The sequence below is a fragment of the Gallinula chloropus genome (genome assembly GCF_964237585.1).
Source record: "Gallinula chloropus genome assembly, chromosome: 21".
In the NCBI taxonomy this organism is placed as follows: domain Eukaryota; kingdom Metazoa; phylum Chordata; class Aves; order Gruiformes; family Rallidae; genus Gallinula; species Gallinula chloropus.
The window spans coordinates 8,777,602-8,798,858 of record NC_140106.1 but is presented as its reverse complement, the minus strand read 5'-3'; the positions used below and the strand labels follow the sequence as shown (position 1 = coordinate 8,798,858).

The window sequence follows — 21,257 nt, the reverse complement described above, 5'->3', positions numbered from 1 at the left end:
CGTCCCCGCTCCACATCTGCCCGGCACGCTGCCGCCAGCCCCGCAAACCCAGCTCAACCCTGATGTTCTCCTCTCTCCCAAGGCCAAAACCTCCTTTTCCCTGGGAGTTGGGATGCTCGGTGGTGGGATGATGCTGGCAGCGTGCGGGCGGCGGGGACGTGCGGGTGGCAGGGACGCACGGGTCAGGGTTCTGCCGGGCTGTCACCGGGACTCGTGTGGCAGGGATGTGTTTGTTTGCTTCAGCTAAAATGGCAGTTCTTAAGGGGAAGGAGGAGGAGGAGGAGGAGGAGGAAGGGAGGAGGGGGGGGAAGAGAAGTGCTTTTGCACATCCAGTCACTGCATCTTTGGATTAAATGAGATTTTGCTCTGGAACAGGGGAGCTGGGGACTGTGAGCTCCCGAGCCTGCGGTTTCCATCGCAAGCTGAATGAGGTGGGGGGGAAACACCCCAAGCCCTGAGAACGCTGTAAAATACCCCCCTCCTCCCAACCCTCTCCCCAAAAAATTATGACCCCAAGCTATAATTGCTGCAGTTGTCAGCGTGGAGGCCGGGGGATGCTGTATAATGGCTGGAGGGTTTGTCACCACAGAGCTGGTGGCTGTTGGGGACACGCACGGTTCCTGGTCACCGCCGCTCCTGGCTGGAAGGGGCTGGAGGAGCATCCACCCCCCGGGAGCTGCTGTGCTGGGAGGCGATGGGTGATGAGCAGCAATGGGACAGAGGGTTTTAGGAGGAAACCCCTTCTTGGCGTGACACACTCTTAACACCATCACACCCGACGCCGTCGCCTCGCGAGCCCCGTTGCGTTGAGGAGCCCTGGCGCTCAACACCAGCCGCGCCAATTAAAGCCGTGGCAATTAATGGCCCGGCCGTGCCAATTAAAGCCAGAGCCCTGCAAAGCCCCCCTGGCAGCGGGGGTGACTTCTCATCCCACCCCCATCGGGATGCATCGCCAAAGCTTTCCTTCCCCGGTTGGGACGCCGGCGCTGCCCGCGTCCTTCTTCGCCCGTCCCCCGCGCGCCGGTGCTGCCGGCCGGAGCACGCTGCCTGCCCGCACATGGCTTTTTTTAGGTTTACAAACATGACGGCCCCGTGCACGCGCTGCTTCTCTCCCTCCCTCCCCCCCCCCTCCACCACCACCACCACCCTTACCCCCCCCTCTTCTTCCTTCCCCGTGAGTCATCAACCCCGTCACCGGGGCTGGGGAAGCCGGAGGCGGGTGTCGGCACATCCCCCGCACCGCTAATGACCCCAGCAGAGGAAGGGAGGGAAAAAGAAGCCAAATTAGACGTTCCTCCCTGCTTTTCTTTATCGTTCCCATCCCTCATTTGGCAAGTGAGATGTGGAGGATGTGGACAGCGACCGCGGCGGCCGTCCCAGCTCATGGGTGGTCCATGGTGGGGTGTTTTCAGAGAGGACCGCGGCACCGGTTGGGAGATGGGAGAACTGGAATGTTGCTGGTGTTTTGGTAGCCTTGGGTTCAAGGTTGGTGTGGTTTTGGGGATGGGTGAGGCTTTAGTGAGAGGGGAAGAAAGCTGGTGAGACCCCAAAATATAGGCAGGAGGCTTGCCCTGTGGCTCCCTGGGGATCGGCAGTGCCGGTGAGCGTGGAGATGCTGAAGCCCCCGCGGCTGAGCTCATCGCCGGAGCCTGTTGGCGTCAGGGCTGAGGTGGCTGCGGTGACTCAGCAGCGCCAGCGCTGAATCAGCGGCACCGACCCCGGGGAGGCAGCTGGGATGGAGAAGGAGGGGGCTTTAAATTTGGGGGGAGAAGAAGGGAGGCTTTCTGTACAGCCTGCTGCAAAATGGTTCCGGTGGTGCCGAGCCGGCGGCCGTTCTGCCGGCACGCGGCTTCCGTGCTCCGTGTCGTCCTCCGGCCTTCGGGAAGGGGATTTCACCCGGAGGGGTCACGTCTCCCACCCACCGCCAGGTGCTTTTGCCCACGGGGGACAGGTCGTGGTGGTGAAACCAGCTCCGGGTTTGGCAGAGCCGGCGCTTTCCCTGCTCCCAGACGGGGCAGGGCTCGGCTCCCACTCATCTCCCGGCTCCTGCCCGCCGGCCGTCGCGCCGCCGACTTGTCCGTGCTTGCCGGGCAGGAGGGCGGTGGTGCTCACGGTTCTCCTCCTCCTCCTCCTCCTCCTCCTCCTCCTGCTCTGCCGAAAGGTTGGGCTGCACGGCACGGCGGTGGTGACGCCAGGAGCCCCCCATGTCCGGGGGACACGCGCTGTGGCATCCCCCAGGTACGATGGGATGGGGTTGGGCTGGAGGGAGCTGAGCACCCATGGGTGCTGGGTGCCACATCCCTGCCTTGCACCTGGGGGCTGGGAGGGTGCAGGGACACCCCACCCTGCTTGAACTTTGATGGGGGGTGGCAAAGCCTAGAGAATTGGGGTGCGGTTTGGTTAGTGCATGGGTGTGGGGTGGCTTTCCTCCTCGCTCCCCAAAAGCTGGCTTCTCCCTGCCCCGGTTTGCCATGCAAAGCAATGGACAGGGGGAAATGTCTCTGCTAGGGGGGCGGTGGGACTGGGAGGGGACCGAGCTGGGTTCCACAGGGGATGCTGGCAGTGGGGCTGTGAAATTGGGCCTAGCTCCATGGGGGCAGCTGGGCTGGGGCTGGGCAGGAGGCGAGGTGAGGCCCCAGGCCTGTCTTCTGCAGCCCATGCACTTCCTTCTTCCTTCTCAAGTGAGTCCTTTTTCCTTCCCAACTCTGTCTCTTCCTCCCTTTCCCCTTCCCCTTCTTTCCCCTCCTCCTCCCCCTCTTCCTCTTTTTCCCTCCTTCCCTATCCTCCTTCTCACCTTCTTCCCCTTTCTCCCCTTCCCCATCCCCTTCTTCCCCTTTCTCCCCTTCCCCATCCCCTTCTTCCCCTTTCTCCCCTTCCCCATCCCCTTCTTCCCCTTTCTCCCCTTCCCCATCCCCTTCCTCATCCCCATCCCCTTCTTCCCCTTCCTCACCTTCCCTATCCCCTTTCCCATCCCCTTTCCCCTCCCCTTCCTCATCCCCATCCCCATCTTGCCCATACTGGTCCCTCGTCCCCCTGTCCCCTCCTTCCTTCCCCAGCGACAGAGCCGGCATCGCTCCCGGCTGAGCCACACCACTCCCCACCACCCGGCTATTGGGCTTTGCCCAGCCAGCCCCGGCGCCAATCTGGTAGCCGAGCGCCGGCACGAGAGGAGCCAGCTGTGTTTGAGGAAAAAAACCGCTCCAAGAAACAAAAATAGCACCGTGGGGTTTTTTTTTTTTCTTCCCCCTTCCCCTCCTCCTTTTCCCTTTCAAGAGCTCAGCTCCCTCCCTGCCCGGCCAGAGCCGGCAGCCTGACGCGGCTCCGTGCCTTGCCAAGCCGTTCCCCCTGCCCGCGCCAACTGGCAGCTCCCGGCTCGGCTCCACGCCGCGGTGGGAAGGCATGCTGTAGTGGGAACGCACGCCGTGGTGTGGTTTGGCTGTGGCAGCTTGATTCCCAAGAGCTGCTTTGGGAGGAGCAGCAGCTGGGGCATCATTTGCCTGTCCCTGCTCCGAGCATCCCTGCTCCGAGCATCCCGACCCCGAGCATCCCAACCCCGAGCATCCCGACCATGAGAATCCCTTCTCCAAGCATCCCGACCCTGAGCATCCCACCCTGAGCATCCTGACCCTCAACATCCCTACTCCAAGCTTCTCTGCTCTGAGCATCCTTATTCCAAGCATCCCTCTCCAAGCATCCCCACTCCAAGCATCCTGACCCTGAGCATCTTCACCTGAGCATCCCTATGCCGAACATCTCTACTACACGCTTCCCTGTTCTAAGCATGCATTCCCTGAGTATCCGTACCCTGAGTATCCATTCCCTGAGTATCCATACCCTGAGCATCCCTGCTCTGAGCATCCCAACCCCAAGCATCTTCACCCAGGCATCCCCACTCTGAGCATCCGTACCCCAAGCATCCTCACCCCGAGCATCCCGATCTGGAGCATCCAGGTCCTGAGCCTCCTTTCCCAAGCATCTTCACCCCGAGCATCCCTGCTGTGTCCCCTCTTAAGGGGAACCCTCTTTTCCTGAAGGAAACAAGGATGGAGGTGGGAATGGATTTTATTTTTCCTTCCTGGAAAAATCCCCCCATCTCTCTTGGAAGCTCCAGGTGCTGGTGGATGTTGATGTGGGAGCGAGGAGTGGGACTATACTGCATCCGACTGGCTGGGTGTACGCCGGTGAGAAGGAAAAGGGGGTTTCCAGTGCTGTCAGGAGAGGGGTTACGGCTACGGGGGTCCCCAAAAGTGCTCTTAGGGCTGGTGTAAGGCAGAGCCGGGCTTCCCACAGCATAAATCAGCTCAGCTCCCTCAGCATCGTCGCTATTCCGGCTTTTCTCCGGGCTAAATGAGGACAGGAGTGAGCAGCTCAGACCCAGCGCTGGGGTCAGCTGGGGCCATGGAAACAGCTTGGAAAACAAGGCGGGAGAGGCAGCCGCAGCCGCCCGCGGCGCCGAGAGGCAGCGGGGCCGTGAGCCGGCGCGGTGGGTACCCCGGGAAGGGGGGAGCCGGTGGCAGGGGTGGGGGGAGCTGGCGGTGATGGTGGGTCCAGCTCAGTGTTTGGGCTCTGCAGATTCCCTTTGGTTTCCATTTCTGGGGAGCGTTGAGCGTGGATTTAGGGAATCTGTGCGTGCTGTTCGGCTCCTCTCCAGCATCCCCCTCCCAGAACCTGGGGATGGTGGTGGTGGTTTGGGACCAGGAGAGGGTGTTTTCCATCCTGGGATGCGGAGAGGCGAGGCGGTACCCCCCCCTTCCAAGGAGCATCAGTCCCCAGGGATGCATGTAGGATTTTGGCAGCATCTCCTTCCCCGACAAAGCACAGTTTGTTATTGTAGGGTCTCCCATCCTCAGGTGTGCCCCCTCCCCATCCCTCCCCACCTCAGACCCGCTGTCCCAGTGGAGGATCCCCGGGGTTGTTGCCAGAGGAGGAAAACCACAAGCCGAGTGCCGGCGCTGGCCGGGCTCCACCGGCGCGGCGTGGGGCCGGCAGCCAAACTGCCTCCTGCCTCTTGGCCGGCCCGTGCCGCTGGCTGGCAGCAGCAGCACCCGCTGACCTCCCAAACACCCCACCGTGCCCTCGCCGCAGCCCCGGCGCACGGCGGTCTGTGATGTGTCCCCCCCCCCATTCCCAACCGCCCAGATGCCACCGGGAAGAACTCGGCATCCCCACCGCTGCGCCCTGTCCTTCCTCTGCTTTCCTCTGGCTCCCAAATTGGGTGTTTTTAATAAAACCCAGCGGGTTTTGCAGCAGGATGACACCAAGCGGCGTCTTCCAAGCTGCTTCGCGTGCACCGAGTTGCTCCGTTCTCTGCAGCTGAGCCATTTGCCTCCCGCCAAGGGATATTGGGGGGAATTCTGGCTGGGGGGGAGGATGAGCGACTGTTTTTGGAGGGTGAGGGGTGTAAAACCTGTTTCTCCTGTTGGCTTTCATGATGGGGGGTATGGGGGCTGGGTCATTTATCTTACAGCCCAACTGAAAGGAATCATTTAAGTCTGGATATATAGACTGTGGGCTGTATGGACACAGTGCCGTATAGGGCCGTCAGGTGTATAGGGCCATCGGATGTATAGGGCCATTGGATGTTTAGGGCTGTTGGATGTATAGGTCCCTGGATATACAGGGTTGCTGGATGCCTTGAACATGGGTATTTCAGGCTGCTGAGTGTTTAGGGTTGCTGCATGTATAGGGATCTATGGGATATGTGGGATATATGGGATGTCAGACTGCAGAGTTTAGATACACGGGGTTCCTGGATAAAGTAGGGGGCTGGATGGGTAGGGTTGCTGGTTACTGGGGGGGCTGATGGATGTCTAGGGCTCTTGGGTACGTAAGGCTGCCGGATATGTCGGGCTGTAGGATATCTAGGGCTGCAGGATGTGTAGGATCACTGAATCTCTGGGGCTGGTGGATATAGATTGCAGGATATATGGGGTTGGGGGATGGGTTAGGGCTGTAGCTGAGGTTGCTGAGGATGCAGGTTGCTGGGTATGTGGGTCACTGGGGTCTATAGGGCAGCGGGGTCTATAGGGCAGCACATCTATAAGGTAGCAGGGTCTGCAGGGCAGCAGATCTATAGGGCAGTGGGGTCTATAGGTCATCAGGGTCTGTAGGGCAGCAGATCTATAGGGCTGCCACTGCTGAGGGCTGCAGCTCCCTGCAGGAGCCAAAGGAGCTGCAGCAGCTGTTTCCTCCCCAGCAGCTCGCTGGGCTGGGGTCCCCCCTATATCCCCCCCCCCACTTCCACAGGGTGTCAGGGCGCCTTTCGGGGCCCGTGGAACGGCAGCGGGCTGTGGGGGGGCCAGCCTGGGGCCCTCCGCCGTCCGTCCGTCCGTCCCTACGTGCAGGCGGCGCTGGGACTAATGGCTTCTCCAGCTGGTTTTGCAGGGGGGCGGGGAGGGCCGGGGTGGCTGAGGCTCGAACAACTCGTTTCGCCTTTTCCTCCCCGGATGGTTCCCGCCGTGGCTTCCAGCTTCGCCTCCCACCCCGCACACGTAAGTGCCGTACCCGAATCCGGCACCGTGCCACCCCCCTAACCCCCCCCCACCCCACACACACCACCCCCCCCTTCTCTGGGGCTCCCCCCTGGCACTCCCTGGGTTATAAACGGCTCCGGACTATTCCCAGGGAGCGCAGCCCAGGCTGGAATCCTTCCAAGCCCAGCTCTGCGTGTGGTTGTTTTTTTTTCCCCCCTCTCTCCCTTTCCCTCTGTGGAAGGCATTTAAACTGGGGGAGGGATTAAAGAAAAGAGGAAAAACATTTAAAAAACCCCAAAAAAATCCCTGTTTTCATCCTCGGGGGGGGATTTTCCCCCCTTTTACAGCCCTTGGAGGAAGCAGAAGGGACATTGTGGGAGCCGAGAGCTGACCTAACCCGAACTAAAACCCTTGGGTTTCTCTTTAGTTTAATTTATCCCCCCCCACACCCCCCCTTTCCCCAGCTTTTATTCCTTCCTGGGGTGAATCCAAGGAGGTTTGGGCAGGCAAGGCTTTTTCCGGGCCAAGGCGTGGAGGAATAGGTGCCGACGGAGGGAATTCTGCGGGCGCCGAGGGAGTGAATCGGGATTTGGGGTGGGGGGAGGCAGGGAAGCAGGAGGGGGTGGGAGGGGGGAATTGCTTTTCAGGGACAAGCTGCGAGGTTTTTTTCCTGTCTCCAAGCGCACAGGGCTGGGAACAAAAGGACCTGGGTGGGAGAGGCTGGGAAGAAAACCCACAACAAATTTAAATATCTGCATTTTTATATATATATACATTTAATTTCTGCCCCCCCCTCCCTAGTGATGTGGGGATGTTTGTGGCTTAACCCTTTAGGAGTGGTGGGGGGGGATGCTCACTCCTGCCCTGTGTTTTTGTAGGGTGGAACTCTTTTCCTGCTTCCCCAGCCTGGACCAGTATCCCAGGGATTGGGATGGAGCAGCTTGAGGTGCCACCTCAGCCCAGCGGCTGGGTTTTGGGGCTTCCCCTTGCCCTTACCCAGCAGGTTCCCCTCCCCTACCCTGGGTAAACCCTCGGGGTAGATATCTGCTCCCCACCCAGAGCAAAACAGGTTTCAGATCCTTTCTCCGGGCTGGTTGTCAGCACCGAGACGCCAGGGACACTTTGGGGCACAAATGTGCGTCCCCCCCCCACCCCAAACTCCACGGCTTGGGGGGTGCTCGGGGCGTTTTTCTCCCTCCTGGCACTTGGGGAAAAACCCTTGTGGCTGGGGAGGAGGAGGAGGAAGGTGCAGGGGCGTAGGAAGGACGGGGTGAGGCTGTTTCTTCCTTGGTTTGCAAAGGAGAGCGGGGGCGGCATCTTGTCCCCACCCTGCCCCGAGTTGCTGTTTCGTGGCACGAACCAAACCGGCGGCAAAACCATTTGCTCCCCAGACTTGATGGACCAGTCCCATCGCCCCCAGCTCCTGCCTTTGACCCCGGGGGTGCTGCAAGGGGATGGAAGCCCCTATAAAGCTACAGCAGCAGCAGCAGGGTGAAACCTGTGCCGGAGTGGGGCCGCGGTGATTTGCACCGGTGCCGATGTTTCCACCCATGTGGGAAGAGGAGGGTGGGATTTTTGGGGGGGTATCATCGTGCTGGGAGTGGTTCCTGCCTGGTTTCTCCAGAGTTTTGGCCACAGTCAGCAGGCGTGTTTATCCCCAGCGTGGAAACCAGCCTTGCTGAAGCGTGAGGCATCACTGGCTCCCAGGGATTCCCGTGCTGAAGCTGTGGGGCTGGAGGCTGAAGGGTTAAAACCCGACAGCCGCACACTGACAGCCGCACACTGACAGCTCGCTCGCACACCCAGCCGCAATTCGGGGTGTCCCGAGGAGTCTGGGCTGTGGATCTTTGCTGTGAGCGGGTGCCAGTGCTGGCCAGAGGCAGGAAGCTCTGCCCACAGCCTTTGCTTGCTTTGTCATGGTTTTTTTTCCAGTGAACTTTGCTGTATTTTTAGCTTGCAGGAAGCTGCACCCCGCTCCGTCCCGGTTAGCGGCAAACCGCCAGCGCCCGGCACCCCCAGCTGCCACAGCGCTAAAATCCCCCATGCCCAGGGGTCAGAGAGAGTCTCAGAGCACAGAAAAGACCACATTCCCCCACCCTCATCCTTTACAAAACCCCTCGGAGGGTCTTAAACTGGGGCTCATTGAGCCCCAGGGTGACAGGCACCCTGGGGTGCCGCCGCCTTGTGTTGGCATGGGTGGCTCTAATGGTTTCTTGGTCACTTGGGTGGCACGTGGCTGGTTTGCTGGATGCCGGAGCTGGATCTGGGCATTGCTGGGAGCCCCGGCCGGCCTGTGCGGATCCAGGCGCTGGGTTATTCGAGGTGAAAGCATCCCCGCGCCGCCCCTGGCACCGGCGTAGCCAACTCGGCGGCTTCCTGCCGTGCCGCAGCCCCCGGCGAAGGACAGCTGCTGCCGGCCAAGATGTTTGCTTCAGGCACAGGTCCAACAAACCCCCCCCCCTTTTCTCCCCATGCTGCTTCCTTCACCGGTGCGAACCGTGTGGACGGGGCTGGGGATGCCCTCCCCATCCCATCCCATCCCACCCCACCGTGTCTTGCCCCCAGCAGGCGATGGAAATCCCGAGCTGTCCTGCTGAGTGATTTCGAAAGCGGGGTGGGGACGTGGGCGGCACGGGGCCGGCGTGGTGGAAACCGGCCACCTTTTCGAGCCGAGCTGCTCCTTACGCAGCCGGGCAGAGCCCGCGTGGTTTAGCCGCCGGTGATTGGTTTTATTTCACGTGGTTCGTTGGCATCTTCATCACCCGGGTCAGGAAAGGAGATGGGGAGAGAAGGAATCAAACCGAAGGAAAACCAGGAAGGAAACAGGGGGTGATGGGCTGTGGGGGGGTCATGAGGGAGGAAATAGGGATGGGGGGGTGGGCAGTGGGATGTGGGGAGTTGGTGAGGGATGCTCACATCTCTCCTCTCTCCTTTCTCTCAGACAGGTTCGGCGGGCGACCCGGTTGATGGACCCAGCAGAAGCCAAATGGAAGGAGGGCCAATTAATTATGTCGAAGAAAGGCGGCTGAACGAGGGCACTGGGCTCAGCCTGGCGAATGGGGGCCGGCCGGAGGCGGGGGACAGCGCGCTGATGGAGCCGAGCGGCTGGTCGCCGGGCCAGCCGCCCGCCGCCGGTAAAGCCCACTTGGAAGACGTCAGGAACCTGGTGGCCTTTTCGGCGGTGGCCGAAGCCGTTTCCTCCTACCGGCTGCCGCCCCCGGCTTCGCCGTCGCTGCTGTACGAGAAGTTCGACTCGGAGATGAGCCGGGGAGGGTTGAGCGCGGCGGACGGCGTGCCGCGGGGGGAGGACCTGCACGCCCTCAAGACCGCCCTGGCTTTGGCCAAGCACGGTGTCAAGCCCCCCGACTGCAACTGCGACGGCCCCGAGTGCCCCGACTACCTGGAATGGCTGGAGCAAAAGATCAAGACGGCTCTCGGCGAAGAGCCGGCATCACCGCGGCCCCGTGTCGCTGCCGAACCCCCGCCGCCCCCCCAGGAAGGTGCTATCGACCCCCAGCCGGTGCCTGAGACCGTCGAGCCGTGCCCGCCCGACGGCCTCCCCTTTTCCCAAAGCGCGTTGACCATCGCCAAGGAGAAGAACATCAGCCTGCAGACCGCCATAGCCATCGAAGCCCTGACCCAGCTCTCGGCCGCTCTCCCCCAGCCCACCGGCAACAGTCAGCCCCCTGCCCCGCCGCCCCCGCCACCCCCCGCCACCCCTTTCGGCCCCGGTCCCCTCACCTCGTCGGGGGCCGGATGGCAGCGAGGGGACGAACCCCGTTATCCGCCTGAGCCAGGAGCAGCGCCGGAGCCGTTTTTTGGTGCTGCACCCCCGCGGGGGGGGTTCACAGCAGCGTGGGGGCTGGACGCCGAGGGGGCGGCGGGGGCTGGAGACCCCATGGCAGAGCTGGAGCAGCTGCTGGGTAACACTGACGACTACATCAAGGCGGCTTTCAAGAGACCCGAAGCGACGGCCGGCAAAGCAACCGCGCCTAAACTAGAGCCCCCCGAACGGGCGCCCGGTAAGGAAGCACCGGGCGGCCCCCGTTTGCCGCCGGCACCGCCGGAGCCCGACCTGCACAAGAAGACGCAGCTGGTCCTGCAGCAGCATCTCCATCACAAGCGCAGCCTCTTCCTCGAGCAAAGCCTGGCGGCGGCGACGGCACCACCCCCAGATCGGCCGAGCGGCTGGTGGGCTCCCGGCACCCCGTCCGTGCCCCCCAAGCCCTTCGAAAAGCAGGCCAAAGAGAAGAAGAAGAAAACGCCGCCCGAAAAGCCCCCCCCGGCCAAACCGCTCCGCAAGCAGGTGCAGATCAAGAAGGCGAAGCAGAAGGACTCGCAGCCGCTCTTCCTGCCCCTCTGGCAGATCAGCCTGGAGGGGTTTCGGGCGCCCGCCGAACCCCCCGCCGAAGAGATGCAAACCGAGCCGCCGCCGCCTGCCTTCCCGCTCCAGCCTCTTGCACTACCCCAGGCCGCCGCTCGCCCCCAGCCGCCGAACCCCCTCGACGGCGTCCCCCCGGTTTCCGACTCTCAGGAAAGGGGTGCCCCCCCCGGTGGGGGTCCCCAAATTCACCCGGTGCCGGCGGGCTCGACCGGCTCAGAGGAAACACCGGCCGCCCCGCCACCGGCCCCCCCGCCGCCCATCGTGGTGGATGACAAGCTGGAAGAGCTCATCCGGCAATTTGAAGCTGAATTCGGGGAGAATTTCAACCTGCAGCCCCCCAAGACGCCCTCCCCACTCGCCCCCAGGGCCGTTGAGCCGCCGGGGGGGCCGGCACCAGCCCCTCAAGTGCTCCCCACCGCCGTCGCCCCGGCTTCGAGCAGCGCTCCCCAGGCTGGACCTAAAAGCTTTTCGTTCTCACCGGGGAAGGGATCACTTTTGGAGCCCCCCTTTACCGCCCGGTCCCCTAAACAGATCAAAATCGAGTCTTCTGGTGCTATCACCGTGGTGTCCACCACGTGCTTTTACTCTGAGGAAAGCCAAAACCCGGACGCGGACGACGCCGACGGGACGCCCACGAAGGACGAGGTGCCGCTGACACCCACCTTGAGCGGCTTTTTGGAGTCGCCCCTGAAATACCTGGATACTCCCACCAAAAGCCTCCTGGACACGCCGGCCAAGCGGGCGCAAGCGGAGTTCCCCACCTGTGACTGTGTTGGTGAGTGACTGGCTGTGCTTAAGGGGGGTTATTTGGTGGGGGGGGGGGGTGGTGAACCCCAAACAACATTACTGGGAGGCTGGGATTACCCTGGGATTACCCTGGGATTACCCTGGATAAACAACAGAGCGATGCCGCGGTGTCGCGGTGCCGGCAAAGTGTCCCCCCTCTGGCTGTTTATTTTTTGGAGGAGGAGGGGGGGGGTAATGTGTACAGCCTCACATGGCAAAACCTCTCACCCCCCTCCCCTTGCCCCGGTGCTGAGGACGGAGCCTTTTGTTTTCCCTTCTCCCCTCGTGTTTTTACGGATGGATGGCAAACGCCGAGCGACCGCCGCGTCACCGCAGGGGTGGTGCCGCCGCCGACCCGGCTGTGCCGGCGTGGGTTGGAGGAGCAGGGAAACCCTTGGGTTTCCTCCGCTTAACCGCTCGGTTTAAACCCATAAAGTGGCTCGGGGACCCCCTAACCCCCCCCCCCGAAACCCAGCTTGTCTCATTATTCCCACTATTTTAAGCCAAATTAACTGGTTGGAGTAACCCAAACAGTGTTTATACCCAGAGCCGTGTTTGCTGCTGGGATGCTGGGTTATTTGGTGGCCGATCCCACTGGGGTGCATGAAAAAAAAGCCCCAAACTCTCAGTTTTGGGTGGGTTTGGAAGGTTTTTATGTGGTTTGGGGTTTTTTTTGGCATTCATTAGACTTCGCAGCAAGTGCTAAGTATTTCCCACCCGGTCCTTGCGGTCCCAGCTCCATCCAAGCTCCAGGGAGCTGGTTCTTCCCTCCTTAAAATTTAGATGAGCTGCGCTCTCTCTCTCTCCTCTGGGAAGAGAGAGGGGTGAGGATTTGGGGCACCCAGACAGACAACCGAACTCCCAGCGCTGCTGGGAGAGGTGGGCCAAGCACAAGCTGCACTTTTATTAGCAGGGGCTTATGATTATTTATTTATTTGCTCATAAACAGCAGCAGTAATTAGCCCAGACAGCACCAAGTGAGCGAAAGGCCTTTCTGGAGCCACTCGAGCCCAGCTCAGGAGTTTCTCCCTGCGGTGCTGGGAAAAGATTCCAGTTGCTTTTTCTTGTCCCCCGTGTAGTTTAAGGACTGGGAAAGAAGGGGGGAGGAATTCCCACCCCTTCCCCAGCCACCTCTCTCCATTTTTCTCAAGGAAAAGGCGTGAGAGAAAGCAATTAAGCAGGAGTCGGGGCTGGGTGCTTTATGAGGTGCCGGTGCTGTTGGACGCTGTAATAAAATCAGCCTTCGCTGCGTGTCCCGTATTGATCTCAGTCTGGACAGCTGCAGCCCAGCTGAGCCCGGCTTTCTCCTCGCCCTGGCGCCCGGCCAGTTAGACATGATGGGAATGAAAATCAGGGCGATGAGAGCAGAGGGATGGAAAAGACGGGATCAGAGCCGGCTGGCGCGCTGGATGCATCTCAGCCGGGTGGGAGCGTCTCTGCGCAGCATCAGGGATTGACCCCCTGTGCCACCGGGGCTGCCCCAGGGCATCCTTTGCTTCCTCTGTGCCCTAAAAGCCCCATGGGGGTTGCTGCTGCTGGGGAGGGTGAAGGGGATTGTTGCTTGCAGGGCTGTAGCCCCAGCATCCTCCTCCTGTATCTTGAGTGTCCTTGTCCTGTAGTCCCAGTGCCCTTTTCCCTAGCTCAGCATCCTCCTGTACACCAGCATCCTCCTCCTGTACTCTCCAACATCCTACTCTTGTATCCCAGTATCCTCACATAGCCCAACATCCTTCTTCCATAGTCTCAGCATCCTCCTCCCATACCCCACCATCTTCCCATAGCCAAGCATCCTTCTCCTGTAGCCCCAGCATCCTCCCGTACCCCAGCATCCTTCTCCCGTACCCTAACATCCTCCTCCCATAGTTCAAAGTCCTCCTCCTGTACCCCAGCATCCCCCCATAGCCCTGCATCCTTCTCCTGTAGCCCAGCATCCTTCTCCCTCTCCCCTGGGCAGCAGATCCTTCCTTGCCACAGGCTCAGCCAGCTCCTGGAATCCTGGGAGCATCCCCAGATCCTCCAGGAATGCCTCAAAGCAGGCAGCAGAAGTTTCCTATCCCAGAAATCATCCCTTGATGGTTTTGGTGGTATCCAGTTGGGTTGGTCCCAGTGAGCGGGACCAGGCTGGTGCCCAAGGTTGGGAGGTGACTGGGGCAGGGGTCACTGGGGGGGTTTGGTGTGCCAAATCACCCCTTCTCATCCCAATGCTCCGTGCTGGGGCTGCTGGCACGAATCCCCAGTGCTGGGATGGAGCCGTGGTTGCTGCCGCGATGCTCGGTTGGGCTGTATTTCGGGTCCCTGAAGGGTGCAGGTCTGAGCACCTATCTCCTTATTTCCCAGCAGCGTTTTAGTGCTGGGAGCAGAAAACAAAGAGGAGCTGCCAGGCTGTTTAACGACCCCCTAATTGCAATGCAGAGGGAGATGCCGTGGAGGAACCCGGGGATGTTGGTGCCCAAGTGCTCGGTGGGAGGGTTTGGCATCCTTTGGGGCAGCCAGCAGGGCAGGGCAGACCCTGACCTCTCTTGTGTCCCCCCTCCCTCTGCAGAGCAAATCGTGGAGAAGGATGAGGGGCCATATTACACCCACCTGGGCTCGGGGCCCACTGTGGCATCCATCAGGGAGCTCATGGAGGAGCGGTAAGTCCTGGGGGGGGGGTGTGCTGTGAGGGTGGGTGGTGGGGGGCTTGTGAGCGTGGATGGGGTCCCATGAGGGTGAACAGTGTGCTGTGAGGATGGGCGGGGGTGTCATGAGGGTGAGTGGGGTCTCACAGGGTCCCATGGAGGAGAGTGGGGTCCCATGAAGTGTCCTGTGAGGGTGAGGGAGGGCTTGTGAGTGGCCCACGATGAGGGGGGGGACGGACAGGTGTGAGCTTGTCATGGGGCTGACACCCGTCCCCTGGCAGGTACGGAGAGAAGGGCAAAGCCATCCGCATCGAGAAGGTCATCTACACAGGGAAGGAGGGGAAGAGCTCCCGGGGCTGCCCCATCGCCAAGTGGGTGAGTGCCTGCACCCCAGCTCCCATCCCCCCAGGGGGGTATAACACTCCTGCCTGTCCCTGCCCTGCCCGGGGAGGAGGAGTCCCTGCTAACCACAAAGGGCAGGGGCGGGATGCTCGAGCTGTGGCTGGTGAGGAGGAAGTGAGAGCGGCGGCCGCCTCTGGGGAAGTTCCACGGGGCTTCCCACCATCGACAGCCACCGGGCCGAGCCGCACGTCCGTGCCTGCAGCCCCTGCGCCGGGGACATCGCCCCACCCAGCTCCCCAAACCCCCAGGAGCCCCCATGGAAGGCAGCCAGAACCCTGTTTTTTGGGGCTGTCCCCCATCCCAGGAGGCGTTTGCCGTCGGAGTGGTTGAACTTGACCCCTCGCTTTTTCCAGGTGATCCGAAGACACAACCAAGAGGAGAAGCTGCTGTGCCTGGTGCGGCACCGGGCCGGCCACCACTGCCAGAACGCCGTCATCATCATCCTCATCCTGGCCTGGGAGGGAATCCCCCGCACGCTGGGCGACACGCTGTACCAGGAGCTCACCGACACCCTCACCAAGTACGGCAACCCCACCAGCCGCCGCTGCGGCTTGAATGACGAGTAAGTCCCGCTTACCGCACCGCGATCCGGTTGGGGATGACGGGGTGGGAAGGAAGGGGGGGGGGGGGGATGTGGGGGATCCCTCCTCCCATTCGCAGCTGCCGCCACCGTGCCGGCAGCTGACGCCCCTCTGCCGCGTCCCTCCCGCAGCCGGACCTGTGCGTGCCAAGGCAAAGACCCCAACACCTGCGGCGCTTCCTTCTCCTTCGGCTGCTCGTGGAGCATGTATTTCAATGGCTGCAAATACGCCCGGAGCAAAACTCCCCGCAAGTTCAGGCTGGTGGGGGACAATCCCAAAGAGGTGGGTGACATGGACAGAGTGGGGCAGCACTGGATGGGGCTGGGGGGGGGTTCAGAGCTCCTTTTATTCCCAGCTCCAAGTTTTGCATGGAGAGGGAGGGGGGGGGGGGCAAAGCCTGGAAAAATTCCCTGTGGGATTTTGGGTGAATTAGGGAGATGGGGACAAGGGAGGCGCTTCTCCTGGTGACAGCAGAGCGTGGGCTCACCTTGATGTCCTAGAGTCATTGTTTGGCTTAACAGCGAGTGCTGGTAATGAGGTGGCACAAATGGGATGTCACCGGGAAGATGCCAGAGGGGTTGAGGCCGGAGGTTTGAATGGTACAAAACCTCACCAGGAATTTAAGCCACGAGCTTTGCGCAGTGAGAGACGCTGTGGGGAGGGTCAGATTCCACCCCTGCTCACGTCCCACCCTTCTGGAACCCCTGGGTGACATCCTCCTTGTTTCCTTACCACAGGAAGAGCTGCTCCGGAAGAGTTTTCAGGACTTGGCCACCGAGGTTGCTCCGCTTTACAAGAGGCTGGCGCCACAAGCCTACCAAAACCAGGTACCAGCCACACACCCGTCCCCCTCGGAGCAGGGCAGGGATGGGCACGGGGTGATGGTGGGATTCCGGATAACCAGAGCCCTCTCCCCCTTCCTTCTGGCAGGTTACGAACGAGGACATAGCGATAGACTGCAGGCTGGGCTTGAAGGAGGGGAGGCCGTTCTCAGGAGTGACGGCATGCATGGACTTCTGTGCTCACGCTCACAAAGATCAGCATAACCTCTACAATGGCTGCACAGTGGTGAGCAGGCAGCCGGCGGGGCTTTTCGGGGTGCTTCCTTCCCTCTCTCTCTCTCTCCCTCCTTCCCTCCCTCCCTGCATTTTGGGATGCTCCTTTTTGAGTCAGTCGGTCCCCACGGTCCCCAGCCATCATCCTACTGGCAGGACATCCAGTGTTTGCATCAGATGAAGGCTTTCTAGTGGCTTAGATGAAAGCACAGGGTGTTTGATTTTTGTCCGCCCCAAACCCTGCAGGAGGTTTCCAGATGCTGGCTGGGGACCAGCATGGGGTGGGTGGGTGGGTGGGGATGCCAGGCTGGTGTGGTTTCACATCGATGTGGGCTACAGGGAGGAGGTTTCACCCCTGTCCCACGTGGGCTGCATCCGGCAGCATCCCGCTGATGGCACCCGGCGCTCCCCCAGGTCTGCACGCTGACGAAGGAAGACAATCGGGTGGTGGGAAAGATCCCTGAAGATGAGCAACTCCACGTCCTCCCCCTCTACAAGATGTCCAGCACGGATGAGTTCGGCAGCGAGGAGAACCAAAACGCCAAGGTGGGCAGCGGGGCCATCCAGGTGCTCACGTCCTTCCCCCGGGAGGTCCGCAAGCTGCCCGAGCCCGCCAAGTCCTGCCGGCAGAGGCAGCTGGAAGCCAAGAAAGCCGCTGCGGAGAAGAAGAAGTTGCAGAAGGAGAAGCTGATGACGCCGGAGAAGATCAAGCAGGAAGCGCTCGAGCTCCCCACGCTCCAGCAAAACGCAGGTAACGGGGGCAGGGCTGAGGTTGCACCACCCCCGAGCCATCCAGAGTGCTCACGAGGGGATGGGGATGCGGTTGGGGGGGCTTCCTCAGGATGGGGGTGTCAAGCACTCAGCGTGTCGGGGTGCAGGATGGCATTTTGGGGTATTTTTTAGCCTGTGCTGCAATGCAGGAGCTCTCCCTGCATCCCTGACCGTGGGCATGAACCAGCATGGGCGATGCTGACCTCCGCGCTCAGCCGGCGAGCTCAGCGCCGCAGGGTTTTTGAGCCTGGATGAGGGGGAGTATTTTTTGGGGGGTACCCACCGGTGGGTTCCTCAGCCGGTGGGTCACGGGGGCTGTGTGTGTGTGTGTGTGCTGTGCCCACAGGTATGGCATTGAAGAGCGGGCTGCCCCCGCAGCCGCTGAAACCTTCCATCAAGGTGGAGCCGCAGAGCCATTACAACGCCTTCAAGTACAACGGCAACGCGGTGGTGGAGAGCTACTCGGTGCTTGGGAGCTGCCGGCCCTCCGACCCGTACAGCATGAACAGTGTTTACTCTTACCATTCCTACTATGCACAGCCCAATCTGCCTTCCGTGAACGGGTTTCACTCCAAGTTCGCGCTTCCCTCCTTCGGGTACTACGGCTTTTCCAGCAACCACGTGTTCCCCTCTCAGTTCCTGAATTACGGGGCGCCCGAGCGGAGCGGGAGCAGCTGGATGAGCAACGGCTACGAGAAGAAACCCGACGTCCTGGCGTTGCAGGAGAACCTCAACCACGCGTATGGGAACGGCGATTTCCCTGAGCCCATCCCACACAGCGTCCAGAGCAAAAACCATCACCAGCGCACCTACGAGCGGGCTAACCGTTACGCCAGCCAGCAGAAAGCAGCGGCGGCGGCGGCGGCAGCCGGGGCGCACAGGACTAGCTCAGGCTCAGAGGAGGTGCCGCTGTTTGCACAGAACTGTTTCAGCAGCCGGCCCATCAAGCAGGAACCCCCAGACCCTCCGCCCGCCATCGAGCCCCTTCCCGCTGCGGCGGCCGTACCCGGTGCTGGCTTAGCCCTGCCATCCATCCCGGCGCGCGGCGGGGGGTTGGAGCAGCGGTGGAGCCCCTTCAAAGCATCCCGGAGCTTGTCTTCCCCCGAGAGGACTAGCACGGCGGAGGGCTCGTGGAGTTCCTTGGCGCCGGGCTCGGGCGGGCGGGAGAAGCCGAGCGCCTTTGCCGCTGCCGCGCGCTTGCCGTCGGCGCCGCCACCGGAGAAGCAGTGGTCCAATGTCCTGGCAGGAGAGGCGGCGGTAGCGCGCAGCTCAGGATTGCTGCCGAAACCCTGGAGCCCCTGCAAGCTTGGGGAGGCGGCGCTGTCCGGCGCAGGCACCCCGAGCCTACTGGGGCCACTGGGTTTTGGCTCAGCCCTGCCGGGGCTGCCCGGCTTCTCCGAGGAGCCGTGGGGCTCGGTGAAGGCGGAGGAGCGGGGGACGCCGGCGCCCAGCCCCGGGCTGACGGAGAAGCCATGGGAGGTAGCGGTGGGTGAGAAGGGGGCAGCGGGACCCCGCCGGGAGAAGCCGTGGGACCCTTTCAGCCTGGAGGAGGATCTGCCGGAGAAGGCGATGAAGGAAGAGGAGGAGGAGGAGGAGGAGGAAGAAGAGGAGGAGTGGTCGGACAGCGAGCACAACTTCCTGGACGAGAACATCGGCGGGGTGGCTGTGGCGCCCGCCCACGGCTCCATCCTCATCGAGTGCGCCCGCCGCGAGCTCCACGCCACCACCCCGCTGAAGAAGCCCAACCGCTGCCACCCCACCCGCATCTCCCTGGTCTTCTACCAACACAAGAACTTGAACCAGCCCAACCACGGCCTGGCGCTGTGGGAGGCCAAGATGAAGCAGCTGGCGGAACGGGCTCGAGCCCGGCAGGAGGAGGCGGCGCGCCTGGGCCTCCCGCCGGACACCAAAGCCTTCGCCAAGAAACGCAAGTGGGGCGGCGCGTTGGCCACCGAGGCGCCCAGCAAGGAGAGGAGGGACTCGGTCCCGACGCGGCAGGCGGTGGCCATCCCCACCAACTCCGCCATCACTGTGTCCTCCTACGCCTACACCAAGGTGACGGGCCCCTACAGCCGCTGGATCTGAGGACGCGCGGAGCGACCGCCACGGCCCCATCTTACCTCAACCCTCGGCGACGCCGGAGCCCGGCGTTGCTTCGTGGTGCTTTCTCCTCGGGCGCAGGGGGAGAAGAAAAAAAAACAAAACAAAACAAAACCAACAAAAAAAACCCCCCAATTAATTAACTAACTAATAAATTAAGACAAAAAGCGAAGCAAAACAACGAAACCATAACCCAACCCTATGGAAAGCGAACCCTAAACCCCACCCCCCCCACCCAACAACGCTTGGGAACGCCGGCGCGGGCGCACGCCGGCGGAGAGCCGCGCTCGGCGAGGAGTTGGCAAAGGAAGTGAAACTTGATCAAAACCAACACCCAACCCCCCCAAAGCAGCACCCAGCACCAAGGAGGAGCGATGCTGTTGGGTGCTTTTCGGGAATCTCCTATTTATATCCCCACGTGTCTGTTTTTAATCTAGCCTCGTGCGCCGCGCCAGCGGCCGGATGGAGAAGCTTCCAAGCGCCCTGTCCCGAAGGAGAGGTTTTATTTGATTCCACTTCAAAGAAATAACACCTATTTATTGGATTTTATTTTATTTTATTTTATTTTTTACTCTGACGAAGCCGACCTTCGACCAAGAAGCCAACAGTGAGATGAAAAGCAACCCCAACGACCCCCCCACCCCACACACCTCTAAACGCAACGCAGACGAACACACCCCCAACACCAAACCAGCTTATGGACCAGAGGTGACTCCCTCCAGCTCTCCAACTCCAGCACGGGGAGGGGGTCAGCGGGGTTGTGCGCTTCGCTGTCGGGCTGGACGAGCCCAACATCCGATTGTTGTGGTGTTTTTAATCCCAAGGACTTGAACAATCCCTAGTTTGCAGCTCGAGGAGTTCTCTCTCTCTCTCTCTCTCTCTCTCTCTCTCTCTCCTACAGCGCCGGGAGACGCGGTCGCAAGGGGAACATCCCGGGATGGTGTTTTCTTCGCTCGGCTCCTCGTTAACCGATGGGATCGGCTCCATCGGGGCAAAATGAGCTGGTGTCTCTTTTTCAGACACCGGAGACCTCAGGACATGTCCAGGCTGGGAGTAGGGGGGGACACACACTGCCGCTGCCAGGGTGTCGTGCTCCCTTGGCGAAGGTGGTGGTGGTGGTGGTGACGGAGGCTCCTTCGCTGGTGACCCCCGGGGAGAGCGACGGCGACAGCGGCAGCATCTCTCTGAAGGAGCTGACAGGACACAAAAAGAAACAAAAAAAAGGAAAAAAATATAACAAAACCAGGAAAAAACCACCCCACCTCCCCCCCCCACCACAACCCAGCCCCAAACTGTGAATAGCTAGTGTTGCTCTCTGTACATCACTGTTGCTAAAGTCTGGTGCTTTCCGTCTCCGGGGGACTTTTCTCGGCGCGATCGGCTCTGGGAAGAGTGAATCCCAAGACTTTGGCTGGCCAAAACCCCACTGGTCTGGCCTTTCCACCCCACCCCCTGCCAGCGCCGGCGAGCTGGCGCAGCGGTGAGTGTCACCCCTGCGGGGGTGGGGGGGCTCGGTGCTTTTTTGCCTCTCTTCCCTGGATGCCATCCCTCTTCCCTACGGATCGCCGTTCTTCCCGCTGGGAATGACTCAAACCCCAACCCACCAAACCAAACCAAACCAAACCCAACCCAAGGAACGACCCGATGAGAACGATGATGATGATGACAACAACAACCTGACAACAACAACAACAACAACAGCGTGGTGCTTTCCCAACTATCCCAAGTCAAGACTTTCTACCACCCGTCGCCGACGCCGCCGACACCGGGACGGGATGGGACGGACAGGCAAGAGGGAGGATGATCTCCCCCAACTGAATCCGGGGTGCCGGCGTCCCCGGGGTAAAGTGTGTGGGGGGAAGATTAAGGGGAGGGAAGGGGGGGGGGGGTGGGTGGTTGGGGGGTCGTTGTTTTTTGCACTTTTAGGTGCCTTTTGGAGAGCCAGCGAGCCAGAGCCGACGCCGTCACCGTGCAGAAATCACCTCGTGTTTACCGTCACCCTCCTCCCCTTCACGCACTGGCACGGATCAGCAGGATCTGGGTAAAACAGCCCGAACATTTCCAGGGGGGGCTGATTTTAAACCTGT

General features: G+C 61.3%; 1 protein-coding gene across 1 annotated transcript; it reads left to right on the top strand.

Annotated features, from left to right (window-relative positions):
* Positions 1-5,842: 5,842 nt before the first annotated feature.
* TET3 (tet methylcytosine dioxygenase 3) lies at positions 5,843-20,984 on the top strand (the record flags this gene model as incomplete). The annotated part of the gene is made up of 11 exons (XM_084273901.1): positions 5,843-5,852; positions 6,247-6,491; positions 9,415-11,632; positions 14,186-14,276; positions 14,543-14,636; positions 15,017-15,225; positions 15,376-15,526; positions 15,982-16,071; positions 16,175-16,312; positions 16,714-17,050; positions 17,417-20,984. 11 exons carry the CDS (start codon positions 5,843-5,845, stop codon positions 19,153-19,155), a joined length of 5,322 nt encoding a protein of 1,773 aa, XP_084130027.1. The 3' UTR covers positions 19,156-20,984.
* Positions 20,985-21,257: the final 273 nt, after the last annotated feature.